The sequence below is a fragment of the Mustela lutreola genome, chromosome 5 (genome assembly GCF_030435805.1).
Source record: "Mustela lutreola isolate mMusLut2 chromosome 5, mMusLut2.pri, whole genome shotgun sequence".
Lineage (NCBI taxonomy): Eukaryota > Metazoa > Chordata > Mammalia > Carnivora > Mustelidae > Mustela > Mustela lutreola.
Window position 1 is genome coordinate 86,824,954 of NC_081294.1, and position 25,347 is coordinate 86,850,300.

At 36.0% G+C, this 25,347-nt stretch overlaps 1 protein-coding gene across 5 annotated transcripts in view; it reads left to right on the forward strand.

The window, feature by feature from the left end:
• MAP3K1 (mitogen-activated protein kinase kinase kinase 1) overlaps positions 1-25,347 on the forward strand; it is an 86,690-nt gene that overhangs the window by 49,433 nt on the left and 11,910 nt on the right. For all 5 annotated transcript variants that reach the window (XR_009353963.1, XM_059175021.1, XM_059175026.1 and 2 more), the window contains exons 2-11: positions 1,481-1,631; positions 4,927-5,127; positions 8,871-9,071; positions 9,477-9,593; positions 9,958-10,106; positions 17,190-17,311; positions 17,914-17,995; positions 18,101-18,284; positions 20,290-20,565; positions 24,163-24,284. Coding sequence is in view for 4 of the 5 variants with exons in the window: in XM_059175021.1 (XP_059031004.1) it covers positions 1,481-1,631; positions 4,927-5,127; positions 8,871-9,071; positions 9,477-9,593; positions 9,958-10,106; positions 17,190-17,311; positions 17,914-17,995; positions 18,101-18,284; positions 20,290-20,565; positions 24,163-24,284 (1,605 nt within the window). In the remaining variant the exon portion in view is untranslated. The remainder of the gene's footprint in view (positions 1-1,480; positions 1,632-4,926; positions 5,128-8,870; positions 9,072-9,476; positions 9,594-9,957; positions 10,107-17,189; positions 17,312-17,913; positions 17,996-18,100; positions 18,285-20,289; positions 20,566-24,162; positions 24,285-25,347) is intronic.

Sequence of the window (25,347 nt, forward strand, 5' to 3'; positions counted from 1 at the left end):
TCCTAAAACTAGACCAGTCTCTCTACACAGGATTTTTAACTTGATTTCCACTGCCCTCACAGAATTGATGTTTCAGAAGAACCAATTAACTATTTCCTTTCTAGTGCATATTTAGTTTTTAGTAAGTTTTTTTTTTTTTTGCTGGTTCTCTGGAGATACTGATGCTTCATGGTTGTAATTAGCTGGAAAGTTCCTAGAGAAGTTTGCATTTGACTTTTTAGTAAGCTTGCGGTTATCTTCTGTGGTATTTCCTTGAGTATTTCCTTTTCCAATTTGTAAAAAAAAAACACACAACTGTTCTGTAACTTTATAGAATATCCAAAATAGTTACTGAAATTAGCTTAGTATTTTTTAAGTTGTTACTTCTTCCAGAGCACAAATGCTTTAACTCTTTTCTTCTAAATCAGGTTTTTAAAATCCATGCATATGTGCGTATGTGTTTTGCATTTGATATATATATCCTCATGTGGATATAAGTGTATCTGAAATTAGCAGATGATAGGGTGCTTGGGTGTCTCAGTTGGTTAAGCCTTCAGCTCAGGTCATGATCGAACCCCACATTAGGCTCTCTGCCAGGCAGAGAGGCTGTTTGTCCCTCTCCCTGTGCTGTGCTCCCCCTGCTTGTGCTCACTCTCTTTCTCTAATGAATAAATAAAATGTTTTTTAAAAAAAAAAGAAAGAAAGAAATTAGCAGGTGCTTTACCATTTAGGCTTTGTAGAATTAGGTCTCAAAAGTTACTAGCTTCCAGATTATTTTGTTCTAGTAACTCCACACTATATTATGGAGTAAAGGACAGATGTTTGTACCAATTTTTACTTTTTATTTACAGAGTATACCCAATGCTTTGATATGGAACTGTTGTTGGGAGAATACAAATTTAATCATTTAGGCTTTGAACAAATATTATGGGATCACAGAAGATGGCTTAGGTTACAGTTAGCTTATTAAATATTTATTGTTTTTCATAAAATGAGCATATCCACCAGATTCAGTCTATAAAGACTTAAATTATTGGAAATGCTAGAATAAATTTTGGAAATCCTTAAATTAATGGAAATCCTATAGTAGTAAAATACTCTTCTAAATCTCTGTTAAATACTTCAGGATGTGAGAGTGGTGCAATTGGAAACAATGCAGTGTTCATGAATGTGTTCGTTAATGCCACACTTAATGTCTTGGGATCCATTTTGTTAACTACCTGGGAACAAGGACTGCATTAATATTGTTAGTTAAGTCTGTACCTTCTAAATAGAACCTTTCTTTTTAAAAAGACATTATTAAACTCACATTATCATGTGATATTGAACAAGAGTATGTATGATTCACAGTGATACTTTCATTCTTGGCTTAAAGTCATTGGTGAGGTGCGTTAGCAGTTACCTTTTTAGCTACATGTCCAATGAAGATATAAAATTCTATTTGTTCTTGGAAATTATTTTTTATATATTAATCTCATTCTTGTTTCTCCCTCCATTTCAGTCGTGAGATGGAGAGTAAAGAAACTCTCAAGGGCTTGCACAAGATGGACGATCGCCCAGAAGAACGAATGATCAGGGAGAAACTGAAGGCAACCTGTATGCCAGCCTGGAAGCATGAGTGGCTGGAAAGGAGAAACCGGAGAGGCCCTGTGGTAAGTGGCTGTGGGTTACCTGATGTAAGGAAGAAAGCATAGCAGGAAATGGGAAATGAATCATAAATAGATCCTCTTGTAAGCTTTTTTTCCTTCTTTTTAAATACAGTCGTTTCATTTGCTTGATATTCTAGCCACTTGGAACAAAATATACCTAAAACTATGCTCAGTAAGCACCTTAAACTGTTAAACTAAGCTGGTTGGGTTGGGGAGGTAATGCTTAAAGCAACACTGCCCCCTACTGTCAGTATCTAAAACTTTTTAGTAGAGACTTCTATTGTACTTCGAAAAAGAAAAGCATTTTTTTTTTTCCACATTTTATTTTGATTTTTTTTCTCCGAGGTAGGATCCAAAGATCCAAGTTCCAGAAATCATTCAGGAAAGCAAAAAGTTTGAATAGACTCATGGGGTTTGAGGTAAATTTAAAAGATGCCCAGGGTTTAGGGAAAGAAAACTTAGCTAGCTAGGATTAAGAAAGAAAGGCATTCTCTATCCTTTGCCATGGTTATTTTCTTTTAAAGTATACAAATACTTTGAAATGTGCTCATCTTTCTTATAAAAGAAGTATATCTTGATTTTTAAGTTTTCCAGTATCAGTTTGTATCAGCAGGTTTTTATTTGCTTTTTGTTTGTTCTTTATAAGTAAAGACAAGATTTATTAGATTTGGGGGAGGGCAAAGGGATGGTGGGTATAATCATAAAAGTTACTGGGCAAGCTACTCATTTGACAATTGAAACCTTCCAGCTGTATGATCATCTAGCCCTGCATTCATCCCACTTGCCCTTTTTTTTTTTTTTTTTTTTAAAGAGAGGGTTAGATAGGAGGTGGGAGGAGCAGAGGGAGAGGGAGAGAGTATCTTACACAGGCTTCATGCCCAGTGCAGAGCCCGACATGGGGCTCAGTCTCACAACTCTGAGATCATACCTGAGCTGAAATCCAGAGTTGGATGCTTAACCAGTTGAGCCACCCAGGTGTTCCCCACTTGCCTATTTAGTTTAAATTTAAATATAAATTAGTTAGGGGTGCCTGGGTGGCTCAGTGGGCTAAAACCTCTGCCTTCAGCTAAGGTCGTGATCCCAGGGTCTTGGGATCAAGCCCCACATAGGGCTCTCTGCTTAGCAGGGAACCTGCTTTCTCCTCTCTCTCTCTCTCTCTCTCTCTCTCTCTGCCTGCCTCTCTGCCTGCTTGTCTGTCAAATAAATAAATAAAATCTTTAAAAAAATAAAATAAATATAAATTAGTTAAATATAAATAAGTAAAAATTTTGTTCCTTAGCCACATTAGCCATGTTTCTAATGCTCAGTAGCCATATAGACTTCCCTCATCACTGAGCTGTGTTCTGTCTTGTACACTCTACCCAATTGGTGCTAACCCATGGAGCTAATATAGAATATATTTAATTGTTCCTTTATATACCAGCCTTTATGCTAAGGTACCATATTACCCATGAGTCCTTTTCTTTCCAGCTAAGCTTCCACATTCCTTTCATTTGTTTTTCATATGAAGTAGTATGGTGAGAACCCCTCACTGTTGCAGTAATCATGTCAGAGGATGCAGATGAAGAAATTGGGGATTCATCTTAGAACAGAGAAAGTTCTATTGAAAACATCTTATAGAAGGGGTAAATTTCTACCCAATTAATATAAAGAATATTTGAGTAGTTTAAATCCATCTGAAGTTTGAATGTGCTTTCTGGAGCTCCTTGTGCTGATGGAGAGTCCAGATCTTTTGAGAATACCATAAAGCAGAAATCACAACTTTTTTGAAAAGAAGCCAAAAAAGCCAATCCTTTATGACATATAAACTAAGGACATTCAGTTATCTAAGGTTAAATTCAGTTTTTTCTCACTGTCCCCTTTCCAACAAATTCTTGAGTACGTTATCTGTGTATAGGACAGAGGTAAAGAGGGAAGAGATGTATGGAATAAGACACGACTTACAGTCCTTAAATTCAGTTATGCTACCCTCTCACAGTTTACAGATTTCATATTACCCTTAAGAAGTTTATAGTCTACTTGGGGACTCTGCTTTTGTTTGTTTTTATTATGCTTATGTAGTTTAAATCAGGTCCTTCTTAAAATGTGAGGTATAAATATCTCCCAATTATGAAAATGGAACTTAAAAATAAAGGCATGAAATATCACAGAACAGTATGCGACTGTATGCCAAATGTGTAGAGTGGGCAGAGAACAGTAACAACTTAGAAGAAAAATGTCAGGCTGACAAAGTTAAGTGCACATCTGGATTTTAACTGACCCTTAAAAGATGGGAGTTTTGGGATGCCCGGGTGGCTCAGTTGTTACGCATCTGCCTGGCTTGGGTCTTGATCCCAGGGTCCCGGGACCGAGTCCTGCATCGGGCTCCCTGCTCAGAGGGGAGTCTGCTTCTACCTCTCTCACTCTCTCTGCTTGTGTTCCATCTCTGTCTGTGTCTCCTCTGTCTATTAAATAAATAAAATATTAAAAAAAAATAAAAAAGATGGGAGTTTTTACCAGGTGAAGGTATGCTGCCTGGTGTGCTACAGGCTGGAGATGTGATTAGCAGGGAAAGTGGGAGTGAAAGCCCAGGAAGATGTCAGGTTAGTCATGTTTGGTAGGCACTTCAGCAGGCTAGTAGAGTAAAACAGTAGTGGGAGAAAGGCAGGGAAGATTGGCTAAGGTTACAGGGTTTAGCCTTTTGGTCAGAGCCAGATTAGGTCTGTTGAGAAACAACAGGTCTTGCAAGCTGCCTTTCTCCTTGAGACATTGCTCTTTAAATGTGTAGTTTTCTTTGATGATTTTGAAATACATGTCTAAACTACTGTAATAAAACATTGTATAAAAAAAGGCAAAATGGTTTTATATTAATCAAACTATTTGGGCATTTAAATTATGCCCATTATTGTTTTCAAGATCCTGCATTTTCTCAATAGAAATGAAAAAGAAAACATCTCCTTGAATCTAGTTGAATAAATTAACTGTAGAAGGTAAAAGTGCTTATTTTTCATGTTTGTTTACTAACCTATGATTATTGATTTTGAATGTTAAGTGATTTAGGGGACATAATAACAGATAATACTAAATTCTAAAATTATATGTAACATTTTAACTAGTGATAAAGCCTAAATGAATGAAATCTGTGGGTAAAAATAGTCTTAACATTCATTGTTTGAAGTAATACTAAATAAAAGTTGATAAGTTGTTATATTTGTATAACATTGTGTAATGAAAACTTGAATTAATTTTTTGGCCTCCTGTGTTTAAATTTACTTCGTTTTTTATATTAAGTAATCAGAATATTGGAATTTTAATTTAGGTGGTAAAACCAATCCCTATTAAAGGAGATGGTTCTGAAATTCACAACTTGGCAACTGAGTCACAAGGAGAGGGCCAGGCGAGCACCACGTCACCCGCTCCCAAAGGCCGACGTAGTCCTTCTCCTGGCAGCTCCCCATCGGGTCGCTCAGTGAAGTCGGAATCTCCAGGAGTTCGGAGAAAAAGAGTTTCTCCAGTGCCTGTAAGTTAATGTTTCAAAAAGTATATTAAGTTTCTATAATTTTTTGATACATTTATAACACAGAAAAGATTGGCTAGCCATCTGTTACAGCAACATTTCTCCAAGTGTAGTCCACAAACCCTTGGTTGGGGGAAGAGTGCAGGTCCTGAGACCTTTTCTGTGGATCCATTAGATCAAAACAAATTTTGTAATAAAACTGAGATCTCACTTGCCTCTTTAACTGCATAAACATTTACAGTGGTGGGTAAAGCTGATGCATTCACCTAAATTAAGGCTATGACAACAGGAATCGGGGTATTTTTGGCAGACATTTTCCTTAAGACAAGTTAAGTGAAGGAAGGAACTTCAAGAAAGAAAATTGAAATGTTTTTTAACTAGGGAGTTTAGAATTTCAGGAAACTCATATCCACCACTATAAACTTGGCAGTTTCCCAATACTTGAATTTTCTAACAAGATTGGTGAAGTTACCAAATGTGACCTTTTTTTAATGTAATGCACAGCGAAATGCATAAACATTTAGGAAATCTGCATAACTTGGTGAACCAGTATTTTCTTAATGACCAATGCATGATGAAACAGAATCATCCTTAGGTAAATGATCCATTCAAATTGTGAAAGACAGATCTGGATTTTCATGTGTAAGAGTAGGAAAAGTTTGTTGATCTGGTTTCAGATTTCATATCACAGTCTTGGGACTAGTATCAAAGATGAGTGTTCATAATTATTGGAAGAGTCTTTTAAAATACCCTTTCCAGCTGCATATATTTGTGAAGCCACATTTTCTTCATGTACTTTAACCAAAATGTCATTATCACAGCAGATGCAATGCAGAAGTATGGATGAGAATCCAGCTGTCTTCTGTATTAAATCAGACATTAGAGAGATTTGCAAAATGTAGGTGCTAACTTTCTGAGAGAGAGAAAGACTTCTAGTGAAGAAATGCAAGTTAAATTTTACTTTCTGAACTTGAAGAGCAAAGAGCAAATGAGTAGGTGGTAGAATGACTAAGATCATGACCACAGGGGGGCATCTGGTTTTCCTCTGATCAGCACATAAATCCTTCCAAAAGTAAATTTTAAATAATTTTTTTTACATTAAAGTCCAAACTACCTAACAGTATTTATTGGCTTTATGTTGACACATCTTTAAATGAGCCATTATTTTTAAACTTAAAACAAGAACAATCTTGGTTTTGCTCATGTAAATTAGGCAGGGCTCAGCAAGAATGACTTATGTCTGTTCCTCATGATATCTGCTGAAGCTGGAATATCCAAGATGCTTCCTCACTCATGTGTCTGGTGCTTCAGCTGGGATACCAGAACAGTTGGAGGCTGTTGGCATCTCTTCCTCATAGCATGGAAGTTAGGTTGCAACACCAAGTTTTGCAAACTAGGAGAGAGCATGGAACAGATTCTCTCTGTCCTCAGAGGGAACCCTGCTGACACACCTGTTCTTGGACTTGTAGCCTCTCGAACTATGAGACCAAAAAAAAAAAAAAAAAAAAAAAAAAAGTGTATCAAGAGGGCAAGTCCAGTGTGGAAGCTTTTTTCAAACTGCCTTGTTTCCTAATGCCTTATGCCTTATTGCCCAAAGGTAGTTCCATGCTAGTTGTATATCCAGAATCAGTGTGATGGGGGACTACACAAGGGTGTAAATACAGGGAGGTACAGGGGCCATCAAAGTATAAAAGTCTACCACAAGTGTATACAGAATTGCATTTCCCCTTCACTCCCCCACTTTAGGATATATGTTAGTCAGAATTACCTCTTGTTCTTTTTAACACTAAGTTTAGCATTTCATTATCTGGATAAATCATACTTTATTTAATGAACTGCATACTAATTAATGGACATGTATATTCCTTGTTTTCATTACTAAAAAAAAAAAATGGTCCTGCAAACATACTTTTTATGCATATGGCATTTTACACATCTGTGAGCATATCCATAGTCTGAATACTTAGGTCATATAGCATGTGCATGTGTACTTGTTTTTTCTTTTACTTTTTAATAACTGCCTACTAAAAAAGTAATGGCTGGATTGAGATATAATTCCTATACTGTATAATTCACCTGTTTAAATTGTAGTATTCATTGGGTTTTGGTCTATCCAGAGTTGTAGCCATCACTATAGTCAACTTTAAAACATTTCTATCACCCCAAAAAGAAACCACAGACCAATTAGCAGTCTCTGCCCAGCCCTTGGCAACTATTAATCTGCTTTCTTAGTCTATATATAATTGCCTGTTCTAGTTATTTCATAAACAGTAAATGGAATCATTCAGTATATGTATATGTTTTTTTTTTTTTTTTTTTTTTTTTTTTTTTTTTTTAAAGATTTTATTTATTCATTTGACAGAGAGAGATCACAAGTAGGCAGAGAGGCAGGCAGAGAGAGAGAGAGGAGGAAGCAGGCTCCCTGCTGAGCAGAGAGCCCGATGCGGGACTCAATCCCAGGACCCTGAGATCATGACCCGAGCCGAAGGCAGCGGCTTAACCCACTGAGCCACCCAGGCGCCCAGTATATGTTTTTTTTTTTTTATTGGTTTCTGTCACCTATCATATTTTTGAGGTTCATCCATAGTATAACTTGTACCAGTACCCCATTTGGGTTTTTTTTGTTTTTGTTTTTTATCCCCCCACAAAATATGTTTATCAATGTGTGTGTTGATTTTTGCCACATACATACGTATTTTAATGTAAAAATATTAGCTATGCCATATTCATGGGGTTTTTTGTTTGTTTGTTTAACATTCAAAACTAATTTCCAGTTGACCCAATTCTCTGTAATTCTGTTTGGAGGTACTTCATTTTTAACTATAGAATAACAGTCTTTTGTATGGATAAACACATTTGGTTTATCCATTTGTTAGTTGCTGGACTTCTGGGTTGTTTCCAGTCTTTGGTTGTTATGAATAATGCTGTTTGGAACACTTATGTACAGATCTCTTTGTATTTTTTCACCTCTCTTGGGTTTATACCCGAAGGTGGAATTGCTGGCTTGTGTTTTCCAAAGCAGCTGTACCATTTTATTTTCCCACCAGCACTGTATGAAGGTTCTAATCTAGCCTCGTGTTCTCACTAGCATTTATTATCTTTAGCAATTAAACGAGGCATCAAAAAGGACTAGAATTCCCCCTGGGCATTACTATAGAAAGTCCAAGTTCTAGGGGAATCAATGGAGTGGAATGAGTGGTATATATCACCTTGACCACAGGAGATTTTGTCTGCCTTCAGTGAAATGTCTTAATCTGGGGAAAGTCACTTACTAGTTCTCTATAGAATATATGGGAGGAATTCCATGGTAGTTATAAATTACCAGTTGCAAAGAACATTTAGTAACATGTTAAGTGGAAGCCAGGGAATTGGATGTTTAATTTTTATCACTAGAAAGAAGCAATTCATTTTGCTTGCTTATGGATGAATTTTTATGCTTTTAATCTTGATTTACCTGATGCTTTTCAAAGAACTCAAATATTTACATTTTGTAAAACTACCACATAGTTGTCTCACTTGGCCAAATATTTGTCATTAGTTATAAGGATGACTGAGATTTTAGAAGTTTATTTGTGATGCATATGTCAGATAAGCATTTGCAAAACAAATTTTGTCCCATTATATTTTGGAGCATTTTTTCGGAATATAAAATGCCACGTGGCCATATCTGGTTTGACCCTTTTGGAGGTCATTGATTCTTATCAAGAAGTAAGTAATATACCTAACACAAAAATAACGTTGTGAAGTTTCAGAGTGGGCGAGTCACACCACCTCGAAGAGCCCCTTCACCAGATGGCTTCTCACCATACAGCCCTGAGGAGACAAACCGCCGTGTAAACAAAGTTATGCGGGCCAGGCTGTACTTATTGCAACAAATAGGACCCAACTCTTTCCTAATTGGAGGAGACAGCCCAGACAACAAATACCGGGTGTTTATCGGGCCTCAGGTAGGATTTTTCACCATTTTACATTTTATTAGTATCTGGTATTAACTCAAATGTATGTACTATAACAGTTTAAATTTAGATGAGTTAATTCTCTTTAGTTAACTAAAGTGAATTTAAAATATATTTTGGGCTAATAAACATTTTTATTTGATGTATTTGTGAAGGTCTCTAGTATGACTCAATATACTTTAGACCACAAATCTGATTTAATAAATTCATCAAAAATAAGAGATTAAGTCATAGTGTAGACTTTTCTTACATATTCTTATATACTTTACTATGTAAGAATAATGAAGCAAATTAACAGAAACATTGTTAAACTTGGAAATTTTAAAAAAGTGATCATCTTGGGAATTCTGATGGAACCACAGATTTATTACCGATAAATTCTCTGTAACTCTTTAGAACTGCAGCTGTGGCCGTGGAACTTTTTGTATTCATCTGTTGTTTGTTATGCTCCGGGTGTTTCAACTAGAACCTTCAGACCCAATGTTATGGAGAAAAACTTTAAAGAATTTTGAGGTAATTTTTAATAAATGCTTTAGAGTAAAACTGCTAACAATTTTTTATGGCTCATTCGTGGCAATTTCTCGTGAGCTATAAATTTAAAGAGACATTTTGAAGGTGTGAAGATATTTAAGAATTATTTGAGACTTATCTCTTATAATTCATTGACTAGTTTTTTCTTCCAGATTGAAAAGAAAGTAAACACTGACATGTTATAGTAAATATTGTCCGTAGTAAGCTATATATGTTCTTATTTTTGAAGCTCTTAAGATTGGCTTTGTGAAAAATTTTATGAAATAAAAGACAGTGGAACCTCTAGAACTCTTTATATGTATATTATAGTGCGAATATCATTGTTACTGTTTTTTTTCAATGTTAGGTTGAAAGTTTGTTCCAGAAATACCACAGTAGGCGTAGCTCAAGAATCAAAGCTCCATCTCGTAACACCATCCAGAAGTTTGTTTCACGCATGTCAAATTCTCATACATTGTCATCATCTAGTACTTCTACATCTAGTTCAGAAAACAGGTTAGTACAATTTAAGGAATTAAAAGCATTAATCCAGTGTTACTTTTTAATTATAGGGGTAATTTTTTATATTTACTTGTTAAGTTGCTCGAAAATAATTACTGAATCTTGGCTTTGAAGTTAAAATCAAGGGTAAACAATATTTAAAGGTCATCTGAGTATTTGTGTGTATACATACATATATACATACATATATATATATGGACTTTTCATCCTGAAAAACTACACTGTTGAAAAATGGCACCATAAAAATCAGAATATAATAGGCACTTCATAAGAAAAATCAGGTGGCAAGTATAAAATATAAGTGGCTACTGTTTATCAATCATTACTTTTTGCCAAGCACCTAATATGGTTTCTCATTCTGTTCTTATACAAACCTCATTACATGGTTTTACCACTCTTTGGCAGACAGTGAAGTTGAGCTACTGTGTAAAAAATAAGTCTTTAGTTCTTTTATAAACAAACGCCAAAGTGGTTTTCCAAAATCAGTTTCCCATGTAGTACCTTAAATTGTATGACATCGCTACTTCTTTCATAGATATTTTCACAGAATCCTCATTACAGGCTGTTTTATGTGTGAGAACACAAGGATGCTCTTCTAAACAGATTAATCATTTGTAATTAAGTGATACAGGAGCTGTTAATCACAGGTATTTAAAATCTACAATGCTTCTCAAACTCTTCCATTGCCTAGCTGCTAATAAGAATGAACACGTAATGCTGAGGATCTGAAATACAGCCCAAAATGACAGGTGTGAAAAAATTTTCAATTCTCATGTGAATTTTCTTTCTTTTCTAAGTTCTTTATTGGGTTCCTTCATTGGTTCCTTCACTGGTAAAAATGAGTTTTTAAAATCACTCCAGAAAAGGAATGCTGCTTCTCTTAAAAGGCACCTCCTATATGTTCCTGAGGCACCTGTTTGAGAAGCACTAGTCTTAGTGATTAAGTCCCATCTTCATATCAGCAATTTTTTAAAGTATTATTACTACTTCAAAATTGATGAAGAATGAAAAGTAATGAGGTCAAGGGATTTGTAAAGAAAAGAATGGAGAAGATATATGGAAAAAGTAAATGTCTAGATTTTCTTATTTTTTATTAAATGAATTGGTTTTAGAATTGCAGAGTTTTACAAGTTTTGGGGGGAATTAGAGATTTCTTAAGTTTACATGGTTTAGTGATAACTGAAGCCAAAAGAGGTCATGCAGCTCAGCTGAGCAAAGGAAGTATCTTGACTTCTAGTTCAGGGCTCTTTCTGTTACTCCTTATCTCTTGTAAATAGTGAAAAAGTGAGCTTTATTTCTTGAGCTTCATGGCCCAAACTTATTCTGGAACCCTCCTCCTTTTGATTCACATTGCTATAGCTTTTTGCTTTGGAAAAGAAAAAAAAATGTTTAAAACCGGGTAGCCAAAGTTAAAATAGAAAGTTTCTCTCTAAAATAAATGAAGATTGGGGCGCCTGGGTGGCTCAGTGGGTTAAAGCCTCTGCTTTCGGCTCAGGTCATGATCCCAGGGTCCTGGGATCGAGCCCCGCGTCGGGCTCTCTGCTCAGCAGGAAGCCTGTTTCCTCCTCTCTCTCTGCCTGCCTCTCTGCCTACTTGTGATCTCTGTCTGTCAAATAAATAAATAAATAAAATATTAAAAAAAATAAAATAAAATAAAATAAATGAAGATAACTTCCAAATATGGACTGGCCATAATATGGAGGTTTTATTTATTCACTTGGATTAATATATATATGGGGGGAACCACTGAAGCTGTCTTGATATACTGACATTATACTGTACAGGTAAGTAGGTTAATGTTTCATGTAACCACAAATTTTTATATCTAAAGACTACAATAAAAAAAAAAAAAACAGGAACTCTGTCTGGAGACCTGATTGCATTGTATTAATTTTAAATTATATAAGAAACAACAAAAGCCAGAACTGGGACAAAGTGAACCTAAGGTCTTAGTACATAAATGGGCAAAGGGCGTGAAGAGAACATTCACAAAAAAATTTCAAGAAGCTAACAAACAAACATACTAAGGAAATGGTCATTTAAAAAAAAAATTTGTTTGTATAGATATTTAGATATTTATATAGATTTATTTAGATAATTTGTCAGACAGTTCAGTTCTTGTATAAGGATTTGCTTCACCATATGTCAAGTTCTGTAGTCTTCTGGGAAAAAATATGTTTTTTTAAAAAACGTTTATATTTGTTGATGTAGTAAATGTACTTTTTTGACAAAAATTTTAATCTGAGAAATGCACAAGATTTATATATATAACTCTGTCACAGTATTATGGAAAAAATTGAGAGTAGCTTAAATATCCAGCCAGGGAATGGTTAAAGTATACCCATATTAGGAATAGTTCATGCAGCAACTATTAAAATTATGCTTCTGGGGTGCCTGGGTGGCTCAGTTGGCTAGGCATCCAACTCTTGATTTCAGCACAGATCGTGCTCTCAGGATTTTGAGACTGAGCCTGGTCTCCGGCTCTGAGTTTATCAGGGAGTCTGCTTCAGATTCTTTCCAGTTTTTTGCCCCTTTCTCCTCTTGTTGCTTGCAGTCTTGTGCACTCTCTCAAATAAATAAATCTTTAAAAAAAAATTATGGGGACACCTGGTTGGCTCAGTCAGTTAAACGTCTGCCTTCCATTTAGGAGATCATGATCCCTGGGGTCCTGGGATCGAGTCCCACATCGGACTTCTGGCTCTGTTGGGAGCCTTTTTCTCCCTCTACCTGCTGCACCTCCTGCTTGCTCGCTCGCTCGCTCTCTTTCTGACAAAGTATTTAAAAAAAAATTTTTTTTTTAATTATGTAGTCTGAAGAATACTGAATGGCATGAAACCAAATCCAGGTTCTATAATACTGTATGCTATGCCTGAATCTAATTTTTTTTTAAAGATTTTATTTATTTATTTGACAGACAGAGATCACAAGTAGGCAGAGAGGCAGCCAGAGAGAGAAAGGAGGAAGCAGGCTCCCTGCTGAGCAGAGAGCCCGATGCAGGGCTCAATCCCAGGACCCTGAGATCATGACCTGAGCCGAAGGCAGAGGCTTTAACCCACTGAGCCACCCATGCACTCCCTGAATCTAATTTTTATATATAAAGGTATTGTGGGTGTATACATAATGAGTAAGAATTTTAATGGTTATTAGCAGGTGGCATTATTATGGGTGACTTTAAATACTTCGGGCTTTAAGGTTCATCACCTTGTAGCTGAAGTAGCCATAGAGGATAAATGAATAAATGGGTATGGCTGTGTTCTGGTAAAACTTTATTTACAAAAGTTGGTACAGGCTAATGTGATCCCCTTGTAGTATGCTAATACCTGCTCTCTATTCAAGTGACTTTACTTCTGAGAAAACTATGGTAAAAAGAAAATGTATAATGTAGAAGAAGTGGGCACAAAAATGTTTCTGCTGGTTTCTTAAAAGGTGAAAATAGAGAAACAATTCATGCCCAGCAATAAAAGAATGCTAAAGTCAGAAAAGTATTTGAGGGGTGCCTGAGTGGCTTAGTTGTTAAGTGTCTGCCTGCAGCTCAGGTCATGATCCCAGGGTCCTGGAATCCAGCCCCACATGGGTCTCCCTGCTCAGTGGGAGGCCTGCTTCGCCCTCTCCCACTCCTCCTACTTGTGTTCCCTCTTTTGCTGTCTCTTTCTTTGTCAAATAAATAAAGTCTTAAAAATTAAAAAACTTTGAAAAAAAAAAAGAAAAGCATTTGTTTGATAAGTTATACTTGCAATTGGACTAAATTGTGGAATTTTATTTTTTTCTTCTAAGTCATTTGAATAAGCTATTTTTGGTGTAATTTGAAAGTTACTTGACCTGGGATCATCTCTGCCATTCATATGTTTATTATAGACTGTTGTACAAGTGATTTCTGCCATGTATCTGTTCATTTTTATCATTACCACATATATATTTTGACAGCACTTCCCCATTCCACATAGCTCCATAATTATGAAAAGAGATAAAGAGAAGAGGCAAATAATCAGGAGGGGAAGAGACTAGTATGTGTGCCTTCACCTCAGGAATCATGCATCATGACTTTGTTGCACCCGTTTGTTCAGCTTTTATTAAAGTTTTTTAAGCAAACTGTTACTTTGCTGTCATCCAGACTGTTTTTCAGGAACTATAGCTTAAGGTTGTAGAAGTGTAATATTAGGCCCAGAGAAAAGCCTAAGCTTAGTAGAGACTCGAATTTGTTGGGGTAGGCAGAATATGAAATGTTCTCCTCAAATTAAAGCATAGCACAAACTAATTTTAATGGTCTTTGGCAGCTTATTTAACATCTCAGAACCTAGTCTATATACTGTAATGGAAATAATATTGCTGATTTTTAAAAGCCACTCGTGACATCATAAAGGTTCAACAACAATTTATAAAATATAAAACAAAACCCCTCTCTCCAGTCTGAGCTGCATACAAAATAACTACTGTTAACAGTGTAATACAACTTTTAAAAACTGAAATAAAACTCTCCCCTGCATTGTTTTTTTATATACATACACACACTCCTTAGTACTTCTCTCATCTTTGTTTTTTAAACAAATATAAATTTCATGCTTTAAATTTTGATCTGAAACTTTTTTTTAAAAAATTTTAGATACCAGGATGATTTTCCTGAGTCAGTACAAAAATACACACTACTTTTTTTTATGGCTGTATAAGATAATGTAGATAGAACACAATTTATTTTGCCATTGCCGTAATTAATGGACATTTAGTACACCCAACTTTTTGCCTATTAAATGCAATACATTTGCTTTGTTTATATATTCCAAATGACTCTGTAGGACAGCATTCTAGAAAATAGTTTTTTTAGGTCATGCATATGTACATTAAGTAATTTAAGAAATATTAGCAATTCCCTTTCAAAAATTTCAGTTTTTACTCCCACCAGTAGTATATATGAGAACTTGTTTTCCTATGCCAAAATGAAGCCAGATGTTACCAACTTACACAATTTGTGTCAACCAGATTATTTAAAAAAAAGATACAGTTGGATTAATATGTATTTGTAATTCAATTTTCATACTTAATTGGCTATTGGTGTTTTTCATTTCAGTTGCTTTTTTATCTTCTTTGCCCATTTTACTATTGAATTACTAGTATTTTTCTTACTGATTTTTCTTTTATTTTCAGCATAACAGTATTCATTATTTTTTGCACCATACCCAGTGCTCCATGCAATCCATGCCCTCTATAATACCCACCACCTGGTTCCCCCAAACTCCCACCCCCCGCCACTTCAGACCCCTCAGATTGTTTTTCAGAGTCCACAGTCTCTCGTGGTTCACCTCCCCTTCCAATTTCCCCCAACTCCCTTCTCTTCTCTAACACCCCTTGTTCTCCATGCTATTTGTTATGCTCCACAAATAAGTGAAACCATATGATAATTGACACTCTCTGCTTGACTTATTTCACTCAGCATCATCTCTTCCAGTCCCGTCCATGTTGCTACAAAAGTTGGGTATTCGTCCTTTCTGATGGAGGTCCATAGTGTATATGGACCACATCTTCCTTATCCATTCGTCCATTGAAGGGCATCTTGGTTCTTTCCATAGTTTGGCGACTGTGGCCATTGCTGCTATAAACATTGGGGTACAGATGGCCCTTCTTTTCACTACATCTGTATCTTTGGGGTAAATACCCAGTAGTGCAATGGCAGGGTCATAAGGAAGCTCTGTTTTTAATTTCTTGAGGAATCTCCACACTGTCCTCCAAAGAGGCTACGCCAACTTGCATTCCCACCAACAGTTTCTTACTTTTTTTTTTTTTTTTTAAAGATTTTATTTATTTATTTAACACAGAGAGAGAGATCACAAGTAGGCAGAGAGTCAGGCAGAGAGAGAGAGAGAAGCAGGCTCCCCGCTTAGCAAAGAGCCCAATGCGGGGCTTGATCCCAGGACACTAAGATCATGACCTGAGCCGAAGGCAGCGGCTTAATCCACTGAGCCACCCAGGCACCCCTTCTTACTGATTTTTATAAGTACTTTGTGTATTAAGAGTGTTCAAATATATACAGTATACTTTAAATATACACAATAAAGTTGCAGTTTTGCCATATATTGAAATTGTTCTATACAAATTAGAATTCTGTCATGTTTTCTCCCACCAAATAGTAGTATATTGTGGGTGTTTTTGTCATTATTTATGAATGTCTTAGATCCTTTTTAAAAGCTTCACAGTGTGTGATGTACTATTTTTTTTAACCTTTGATGTTCATTTGGTTTTTTCCTTTATGCTAAATAATACTGCAGTGAAGATATACAGATACAGATACAGATATTCATTATTCTGTTTCCTTATGATACATTCCTGGAAGTCTAATTGAAGGGTTTTGCTTATGAACAATGTGACGTATGTTTTAGCTTAGTTTCTAGGAAAGTTGAACCAGTTTATAGACCCACAAGAAGCACCTGTGATGGGCCTTCAGACTTAAGAATAGATGAGCTCTAAGGTCCTTTTCAATGATCGAAATCTTGAATCTGTTGGCATATCACATTTCCATAAGTCAAACCTTATAGTAGTTGTTGAAAAGGTACAACTGCAGAATTTTGGGGCTACATAGGTCTCTAAGATTATACTTCATATTTTGAATTGTATTCATAGCAAGAAAAGGTTAACACATACCCATAATCTATAAATATTAGTGGTGTGACTCTTACTTAAAATTCGTCTATAGCAATAGAAGAAATAAATATTTCTCAAATAGTTCTATAGAAGATGCTCCTAACAAGAATTTCTTTTTTTTTTTTATTAAGATTTTTATTTATTTATCAGAGAGAGAGAGGGAAGAGAGCGAGCACAGGCAGACAGAACGGCAGGCAGAGGTAGAGGGAGAAGCAGGCTTCCCGCTGAGCAAGGAGCCCGATGTGGGACTCGATCCCAGGACGCTGGGATCATGACCTGAGCCGAAGGCAGCTGCTTAACCAACTGAGCCACCCAGGCGTCCCCTAACAAGAATTTCTAATGAGTTTTTTTTCGTATTGTAAAGAATCCAAAATTGTTTTTAGCTGTGGTGTTAATTCTGCATTATATTCTTTGGCATTTAATGCTTTCCTTTCTCCTTCCTCACAGTATAAAAGATGAGGAGGAACAGATGTGTCCTATATGCTTGTTGGGCATGCTTGATGAAGAGAGTCTTACCGTGTGTGAAGATGGCTGCAGGAACAAGCTGCATCATCACTGCATGTCAATCTGTATGTGGCTCTTTTTCTCCCTGTGCCTACTCAGCATGGTTACTTTAGGAGTTAACTATATTCTTTAGGATTTTAACATGACTTTTGGGGAAACTGGGGAGAGAAGAAAAGAAGTATATCTAGGTCCTTATGTAAAGTTTTCAGTGAAATGGAGTTGAGGATCTCTTAGGACATGAGCTTTGTGAAAAAAAAAAAATGTAATGTGGGGTGATACATGTAGTAATGGAAGGCATGCACAGGATTGAAAACATATTTCTTACCTGGAAAGTGTACGTGGAGGTGAGGAGGTAGAAGACCTGGGCAGGCATGACAGGGTAACATGAAAGCAAGTTTTGGAATGACTTTACCAGGTAATCAAGTGAGCAGAATGTTCTAAAAAACAGTTAGCAAAATACATGCTGTAACTAAAAAAAAGCATATGCAAAAGGTACGTGCATCAAAATAATTTTACCTCTTGTGTTTGCCTGCTTCAGGTAAATACATCAAAGTATTTTTTGAGGTTCCTTCGCTATAAACCTGTACAAACCATTAGCAGCAATTATTACATACAACTAATGTTAAGTATTTATATTTTTTGAAGTTTTTTTCCTCTAATTTTTCAGGGGCAGAAGAATGTAGAAGAAATAGAGAACCTTTGATATGTCCTCTTTGTAGGTCTAAGTGGAGATCTCATGATTTCTACAGGTAACAGTTTTTGCATTAATGATGTAGACCTGTTTAATAAAAAATAAAAATGTTCTGGAAGTGTTACTAAATTTTTTAACAAACTTTTGTTAATTTTTCATTTAGCCACGAGCTGTCAAGCCCTGTGGATTCCCCTTCTTCCCTGCGAGCTGCACAGCAGCAAACAGTACATCAGCAATCTTTGGCTGGATCCCAACGGAGGAGTCAGGAGAGCAATTTTAACCTTACACATTATGGAACTCAGCAGATTCCCCCTGCTTACAAAGATTTAGCTGAGCCATGGATTCAGGTAAATAGTTTTTATTCTTCATTTCTCAAATAAACCTTTATAGACCAATTAATGTAGCTACCTCCAGTTGTTCTAATTTAAGAAAGTACTTTTGCTTGCCTCCATCATGACTGATAATTTGACTGAAAAATTTACCTCTGGTATTAACACTCATCTGCTTATTAAAGAGTTTAAACTTGGAACATTGTTGGAGTCTCACCTCTCATCTCTAGAAAAATCTCTTTCGGGACCATCAGACATCAGGATTATCTAAGGATAGAGGCTAGACTCCTTCAATGCTAACTTGTTCAAATGTTTAATCCCATTTCTACGAAGAATTTTCTGTCATTTTTCTTTTTATTACCATTTAAACTCAGTTTCTATTTTCTGTATCCTCATGGCATATAGTAGGTGCTAAATTGCTGAGTGGATTAATAAGAAAAAAAAATAGAGCTTTTGCCTTATATTAGCCATTTTTATTTGAAAGGGCAGTTTCCATTTTTACTTTCCATTTTTACTTCCTCTTCTGATGAAATCTTTTCTTACTCGGTAAATTGGAATTTCTGTTAGTTGGTTGGTTGGATTCTAGTGATTTTCTTTGTTGTTGTCTGCTTAGTCTATTATTTTTTATAAACGATGTCTCCAGTAGACAGTAGTAAAGTAAAATGTTTTTAATAAACTGTTAAATTCTTTTTAATACTATTAAATTTGTAAACAGACACACTGACTCATTCAGTTTGTATGTCATTAGGATTTCCTTTTTCTTTTTAATGACTATTATAGTCCTGCAGCTTTTGAATTCTTTTCTTAGTATGTAAGTAACCTATCATGAATCTAATAAAATTTGGAAACTTAAAAAACATAACCTTATTTATCTCGTTCATTAATGGTATTGAACATAGGCCCTTACCCTGCCCCTTCATGAGTCCTCAAGAGAATTCTCAAAGTTGGTACTCAGGGGCTAGGGATACCATTCTTTTATGGTTTTTTTGTTGTTGTTTTTGTTTATTTTGCAATACCTGTGTTTTGGTATTTTGTTTTTTATTTTATTTTTTCAGTGTTCCAAGATTCATTGTTTATGGATGCCATTCTTTCAGGGCAGTGGTGTAGTCAGTTTTGCTTAAGCTTTAGGCTGGACTATGCTATCTACTAGTTTTTTATTAAAAATATGACATAAGACAGATTTAAGACTTACGTCATGGTGTGTTATTTAACACTGCATGCCAGGCATAAGTTGACTATTTTGGTTGATTTATTCTCCTTTAGTGTCACCTTGTAATGGAACACATTTAAATAAATCATCATTTATTTGCCCTAAAAATTCAGAAATTTTCATCTCTAAAATTCAGAAAATTTTCATAAGATAAGTTATCTTGGGTCCTAAGTTTACTTTTAACTAATTGGCCCATAATTTCAACACCATGTACCCTTTCTTTGCAGGCACGGTGATTTGCTGATTTGAACACAAGTTTTTTTCTTGAGATTTTTCTACTCCTTAGTTGTAGTTCCATCTGTTTTGTTGAGGGTATTTTTTTCCCTTAACCTTTTTCTGCAAGACAAAAATCACATTTAAAGTTTTTGACTTAACCACTGTCATCTGGAGGAGAAATACTCTGTATCTCTTTGGACACTCCATTGCCTTTTTTGATTTGGCTTTATCTTGCTTCAGTTTTTTTCTCTGTAACTAACCTTAATAAAAAGTTGGGGTTCTAAACAGATTTTTTTTTTTTGTCATAAGTATAACAGTACAAAAACATATACGTATCCATCTAATTACTTAATGAAGTTCACTCTTAATTTTGTTTACACCAATGAATGTTAAGGAGTTTGGGTAATTACCAGTTAAACTTGAATATAAAATTCCTCCTTCTGATTTTTAAGTGGCTGGGCATAATTTGAAACTGTAGATTGGTGACGATTTAAGAAATGTACACAATTTTCCTTTAGTACTCAAAAATCATGCTTATTTTCAAATATTTGAGGCTTACCAGTTTTTCTTCACATTGAATTGTTTGTTTGACTACAGGTATTTGGAATGGAACTCGTTGGCTGCTTATTTTCTAGAAACTGGAATATAAGAGAGATGGCTCTCAGGCGTCTTTCCCACGATGTTAGTGGGGCTCTGCTATTGGCAAATGGGGAGAGCACTGGAAATTCTGGGAGCAACGGTAGAAGCAGCCCAAGTGCTGGGGCCAGCGGGTCTTCCCAGACCAGTATCTCAGGAGACGTGGTAGAGGCATGCTGCAACGTTTTGTCAATGGTCTGTGCCGACCCTGTCTACAAAGTGTACGTTGCTGCTTTAGTAAGTAGCTTTATTACATAACAAAAATGGTTTTTGTTTTGTTTAGAACTTGTAGATACCACTCTTAAGATCCAGTGAAAACTACTTTATCTGATTTAATTTTGGAAAAACCAAATTTTTATTCCATAATCCCAAGAAATTGCAGTTTTCTATTTAATCTCTTCATTTGGATTTTACTTGTTTTTTTTTTGTTTTTTGTTTTTTTAAAGATTTTATTTATTTATTTATTTATTTGACAGAAAGAGCACAAGTAGACAGGCAGGCAGAGAGAGGAGGAAGCAGGCTCCCTGCCGAGCAGAGAGCCCAATGCGGGGCTCGATCCCATGACCCCGAGACCAAGACCAGAGCCAAAGACAGAGGCTTTAACCCACTGAGCCACCCAGGCGCCCCTGGATTTTACTTGTTTTAACCTATTCAGGTTTTCTTATATGCTGGTTACTTTTCTCCCCTAAAATAGCCATGTCTTGCTGTTCCTATCTTTAAATCTTCCTAATACCTTACACATGATCAAATTAAAAATGCTTTATGGGATAGCAAGTTCCTTTGATTTTTTTAAAAATAATTTGACATTAGGCATTAAGGAGAACTAATTATTAATAAACATTGTTGTATGGAAATTCAGGATCGTTTTCACAGAGGAGGGTTCCATGACATAGATAACTGAGTTGTTTTTCTAGTTGAAGCTGTTAAAAGTTGTCTTTCTTGAGTGGGATGGAATGAGGAGGTTGTTTAATTTGTAATTTTGGAGGCTAACTTGACTTTCTCCATTTTAAGTATATATATCTTTTAGAATAGGATTTCTCAACCTCAGCACTCTTGACATTAAGCCAGATAAGTATTTGTTGGGGGCAAGGGTGCTGTCTTGTACACTGTATGATGTTTAGCACCATCCCTGGCTTCTACCCACTAGGTATCAGTAGCAAACCTCTCTTCTCCCTCCCATCTCCTTCATGACAGCCAAGAATGTCTCCAGGCATTGCTGAGTGTCCCTGAGGGTCAGAATTGCCCCCATTTCATGACGACTGCTTTAGAATAATTCTTACCTAGTTCTTTCTTCTTTTAACTAGGCTCCAAGCTCAGGTTTTTTAAAACTCCTTAATCTCTCTGCCTCCACCCTCAGTCTTCTTGTAATCCATCCTGTAAGAACTATGCCCAGTGAATCTTCTTTTTGAGAGGTAATATAGCCTGATGGTTATGAACATGAATTTGGAGTTAGAACTGAGTGATTTCATAACTTACCATCCTAACTGGGGTACTTGAATAATCTGCTAGTTAAACTGGGACTAGCCTAGGCAATCTGAACATAAGATCAAGATTATGGAGACCTTAATTGAAATTCTGGTTCTTCCACTTGCTGGCAGTGTCACTTTAGGACTCATTAAATTTCAACTTTCTCACATAAAATAATGAAAATATTACCTGTTAGGTTTGAAATGAGATTGTGTAAAACCTCTAGCCATAAAGTGTGGCACATTGTAAGAACACTGATTATATAGTAGCCATCAGTATTCCTTAAAGACCACTTTGGTTATTGCCTGGGTTAGAAACCCTTAGAGGATTAGCAGCATTTCCAAAAGCATATTCTATGGCAATTTGGCAGGATTATGAAAACTTCCCCTGAAGGAAGAGTTCTCTGTTCAGTTAAAATTGATGAGCAGTGAATTACACAAGTTAAGCGGGTCTGTACCCTGCAAGGCTTCTAGGAACCTTCAGTAAAATAATGTACATTAGGAATTTATAAGAACAAGAAGTAGAATGCATTATTTCCCAAGCTATCTTACCATGGTCTGGTTTTTTCATGTAGAATATCCAGGGACCAGCATACTATAAAGACCAATGTTTTTGGCCCAACTTTTTACCTCTTTTTCTTACTGTTTTCCAACACAAACCTACTTGACTGTTCAAAGTACTGCCTTACTGTCTGGTTGTTTCTTCCTAAGTTCAGACGGTTTCCCATCTAGCTTGTGAACTGTGGAGTGAAAGGACTCTGAGAATCAGACTATACTCTTGATTCCTCTATAATTACTTAGTGTGCCATGCACAGTGGAAGCAGAAATGGCTCCATCCCTTAAAGCTCTCCATTCTCTTTCTCCCTTCCCTTTGTCCTTCCTGTTTTCCCCTCCCTTCCCTTGCCATATACAGTTCTTCGCTGAACCACTGGAGGGTTATTTGTGGGCATCACGACATGACATTTTAGCGGGTAGCTTTTAAGAACAAATACATTCTTCTGTATAACCACAATGCAATCAGCAGACTCAGGAAATTTAGCATTAATAACAGTATTATTATGTACTTATGAAGTCCATATTCAGATATCCCGTTGTTGCAACAGTGTCCTTTATAGCTAAGCCACAGACTTTACTCAGTTTTTACCAAATTTTCCATTAATGTCTTTTTTGTTCCAGGACCTAGTCCAGAAACTCACATTGCATTTAGTTAACTGTACTCCCTTAATCTCTTCCCATCTGTGACAGTTCCTTAGTCTTTCCTTGTCTTGGATACATCTTGACATTTTTTGAAGTGTGCTGGCCACTTATTTTGAAGAATGTCCCTCATTTTGGGTTTATCTGGTATTTTCTCATGATTTGATAGAGTTTATGCATTTTCATAAGAATATGAGAGGTTGGGGTGCCTCGTTGGCTCTGTCAGTTAGGCATCTGCCTTTGGCTCAGGTCAAGATCCCAGGGTGCTGGGATAGAGCCCCACATTGGGCTTTCTGCTTAGCGGGGAACCTGCCTCTCTCCTTCTCCCTCTGCCTGCTGCTCACCCTGCTTGTGTTCTCTGTCAAATAAATAAAACCTTTAAAAACAAAAAAAAAAAAACAGAAGGAATACAAGAGGCGATGTGCCATTCTTAGTGCACTGTATCAAAGGATATATGATGTTGATCTGGCTTATTATTGGTGATGCTGTCTTTCATCATTTGGTTAAGGAGATGTTTATTGGGTTTCTTGCTATAAAATTACTATAATAAATGTCTTAGGGGAGATACTTTGAGGCTGCAGATATCCTCTATTTCTCTTCAGAATTTTGCCCACTGATTTTAGCATTTGTCAGTGGATCTTGCCTATAGCAGTTATTATTATAGTGTTCTAACAGTGATTTTCTATTTCCCTTATTTCTTCTATATTAATTAATTGGGATTTTTCTATCAAGAGGAACAAACTGTCTCTTCTCCCCCCATTTATGTATTTATTCAGTTTTTAAATTTATATCAATATAGACTGATGGGTATTTATTTTATCTGTGGATTATAATCCAGTACTATCATCATTTATTTTGTTGCTTATATTATTTGAGCTTTGGCCATTAGAAGCTCTTTTTTAACTTACTTTAAAATTCATTCTTCAAAATTTGCAGAAATAGTTCAAGAGTTTCCTTATACCCCACTGTTTATTCATATACGTATATATGTGTATGTGTGTGTGTGTGTGTGTATGTGTATAATGGATTATTTATTTATAAATATATCATGGATTATTTATGGATTACAGTCCTTTCCTATCATAATTTATTTTATTAAATGGTCTCAGATTATGCCAGGGTCTCTTATGCTTTTCAAATGCAGTTAAACTGACCTTCAGTTTTTTCTTCCCAGAAAACGTTGAGAGCCATGCTAGTATATACTCCTTGCCATAGTTTGGCAGAAAGAATCAAACTGCAGAGACTTCTCCGGCCAGTTGTAGACACCATCCTAGTCAAGTGTGCAGATGCCAATAGGTAAGGCCCTACTGATGAACTGCTTCAAACCCTCTTATATTAAAAGCCTAGCAACAAGCCTCACACCTGGTGAGTATTTGATACATGTTTATTAAATGAGGCTTTGAATATTGTTTTCTAATATGAGATTTGAAGTTAAAATTTAACACTTAAAGCTGTTGAACACTAGGGAGAAGGACTAGTGACAAGTAAAAACCAGGCTAAGAAACTGCATGGATAACCATTTTACTGTGTTGTGATTGATTTTCTTTTATCTTAAAGTAATATTCTTAATCTCAAGTCCATTTGAAAGAACAGTAGGTGTTATATACATAATCTTACTTTAGAGAATGAGTTACACAGGATAGGAACCAATAAAATCATTGCATCTGCTTAAAAAACCAAACAGTTCCATATTTGCTGTGTTTTGGAATTTTACTCTATGACAGTTTATGCTAAAAAAAAGAACCACACAGCAACAAATTCCATTTGATCCTGCAATATCCTTAAAAACTGGCAAGCAACAAGAGTAATGCTAATTGGAAAGGTAAGGATAGTTAGGTAGAGAAATGAGTCATGATCATAGTAAAAACTAAGCTCTAACTGTGCTTTTATGAGACCAGTGGTTCGCCCACTGCTCCTTTAATGAGCATAGCTAGTGCTAAAGGTCGTTGGGCATTCTTACCTCTTTCAGTCCTGCCCATTTCAGGGGAGGAAGCACTGGATCTCCCATGTGCCTCTGCCATGACCCATTTGAAGCTCGCTCAGCCCAACTTTTGTCTTCTTTCCTAAGTCACATGATGCAGTTTTAGGTTTGCAGTTGGTCTCAAAAACTAGGTGCTTAGATTTGACTTCTCATTTCATGAAGTGTGTGCTTTGCCCCCATTGTTTTCTCCACATAAGCCTATGAACTGAAAGTATTAGAGATGGTCTTGTTGCTTAGAGAGAATACTATAATACCTGGACATTAGGCAGATTAATAAATAATTTGCAAATGCATAGAAAAATTGCTGTTTTTCAGAATCAGAGTATATTTTTCAGAGAATTTCATTGCTTTTGTGGCATTTGTTGTGTTGTGTGCTTT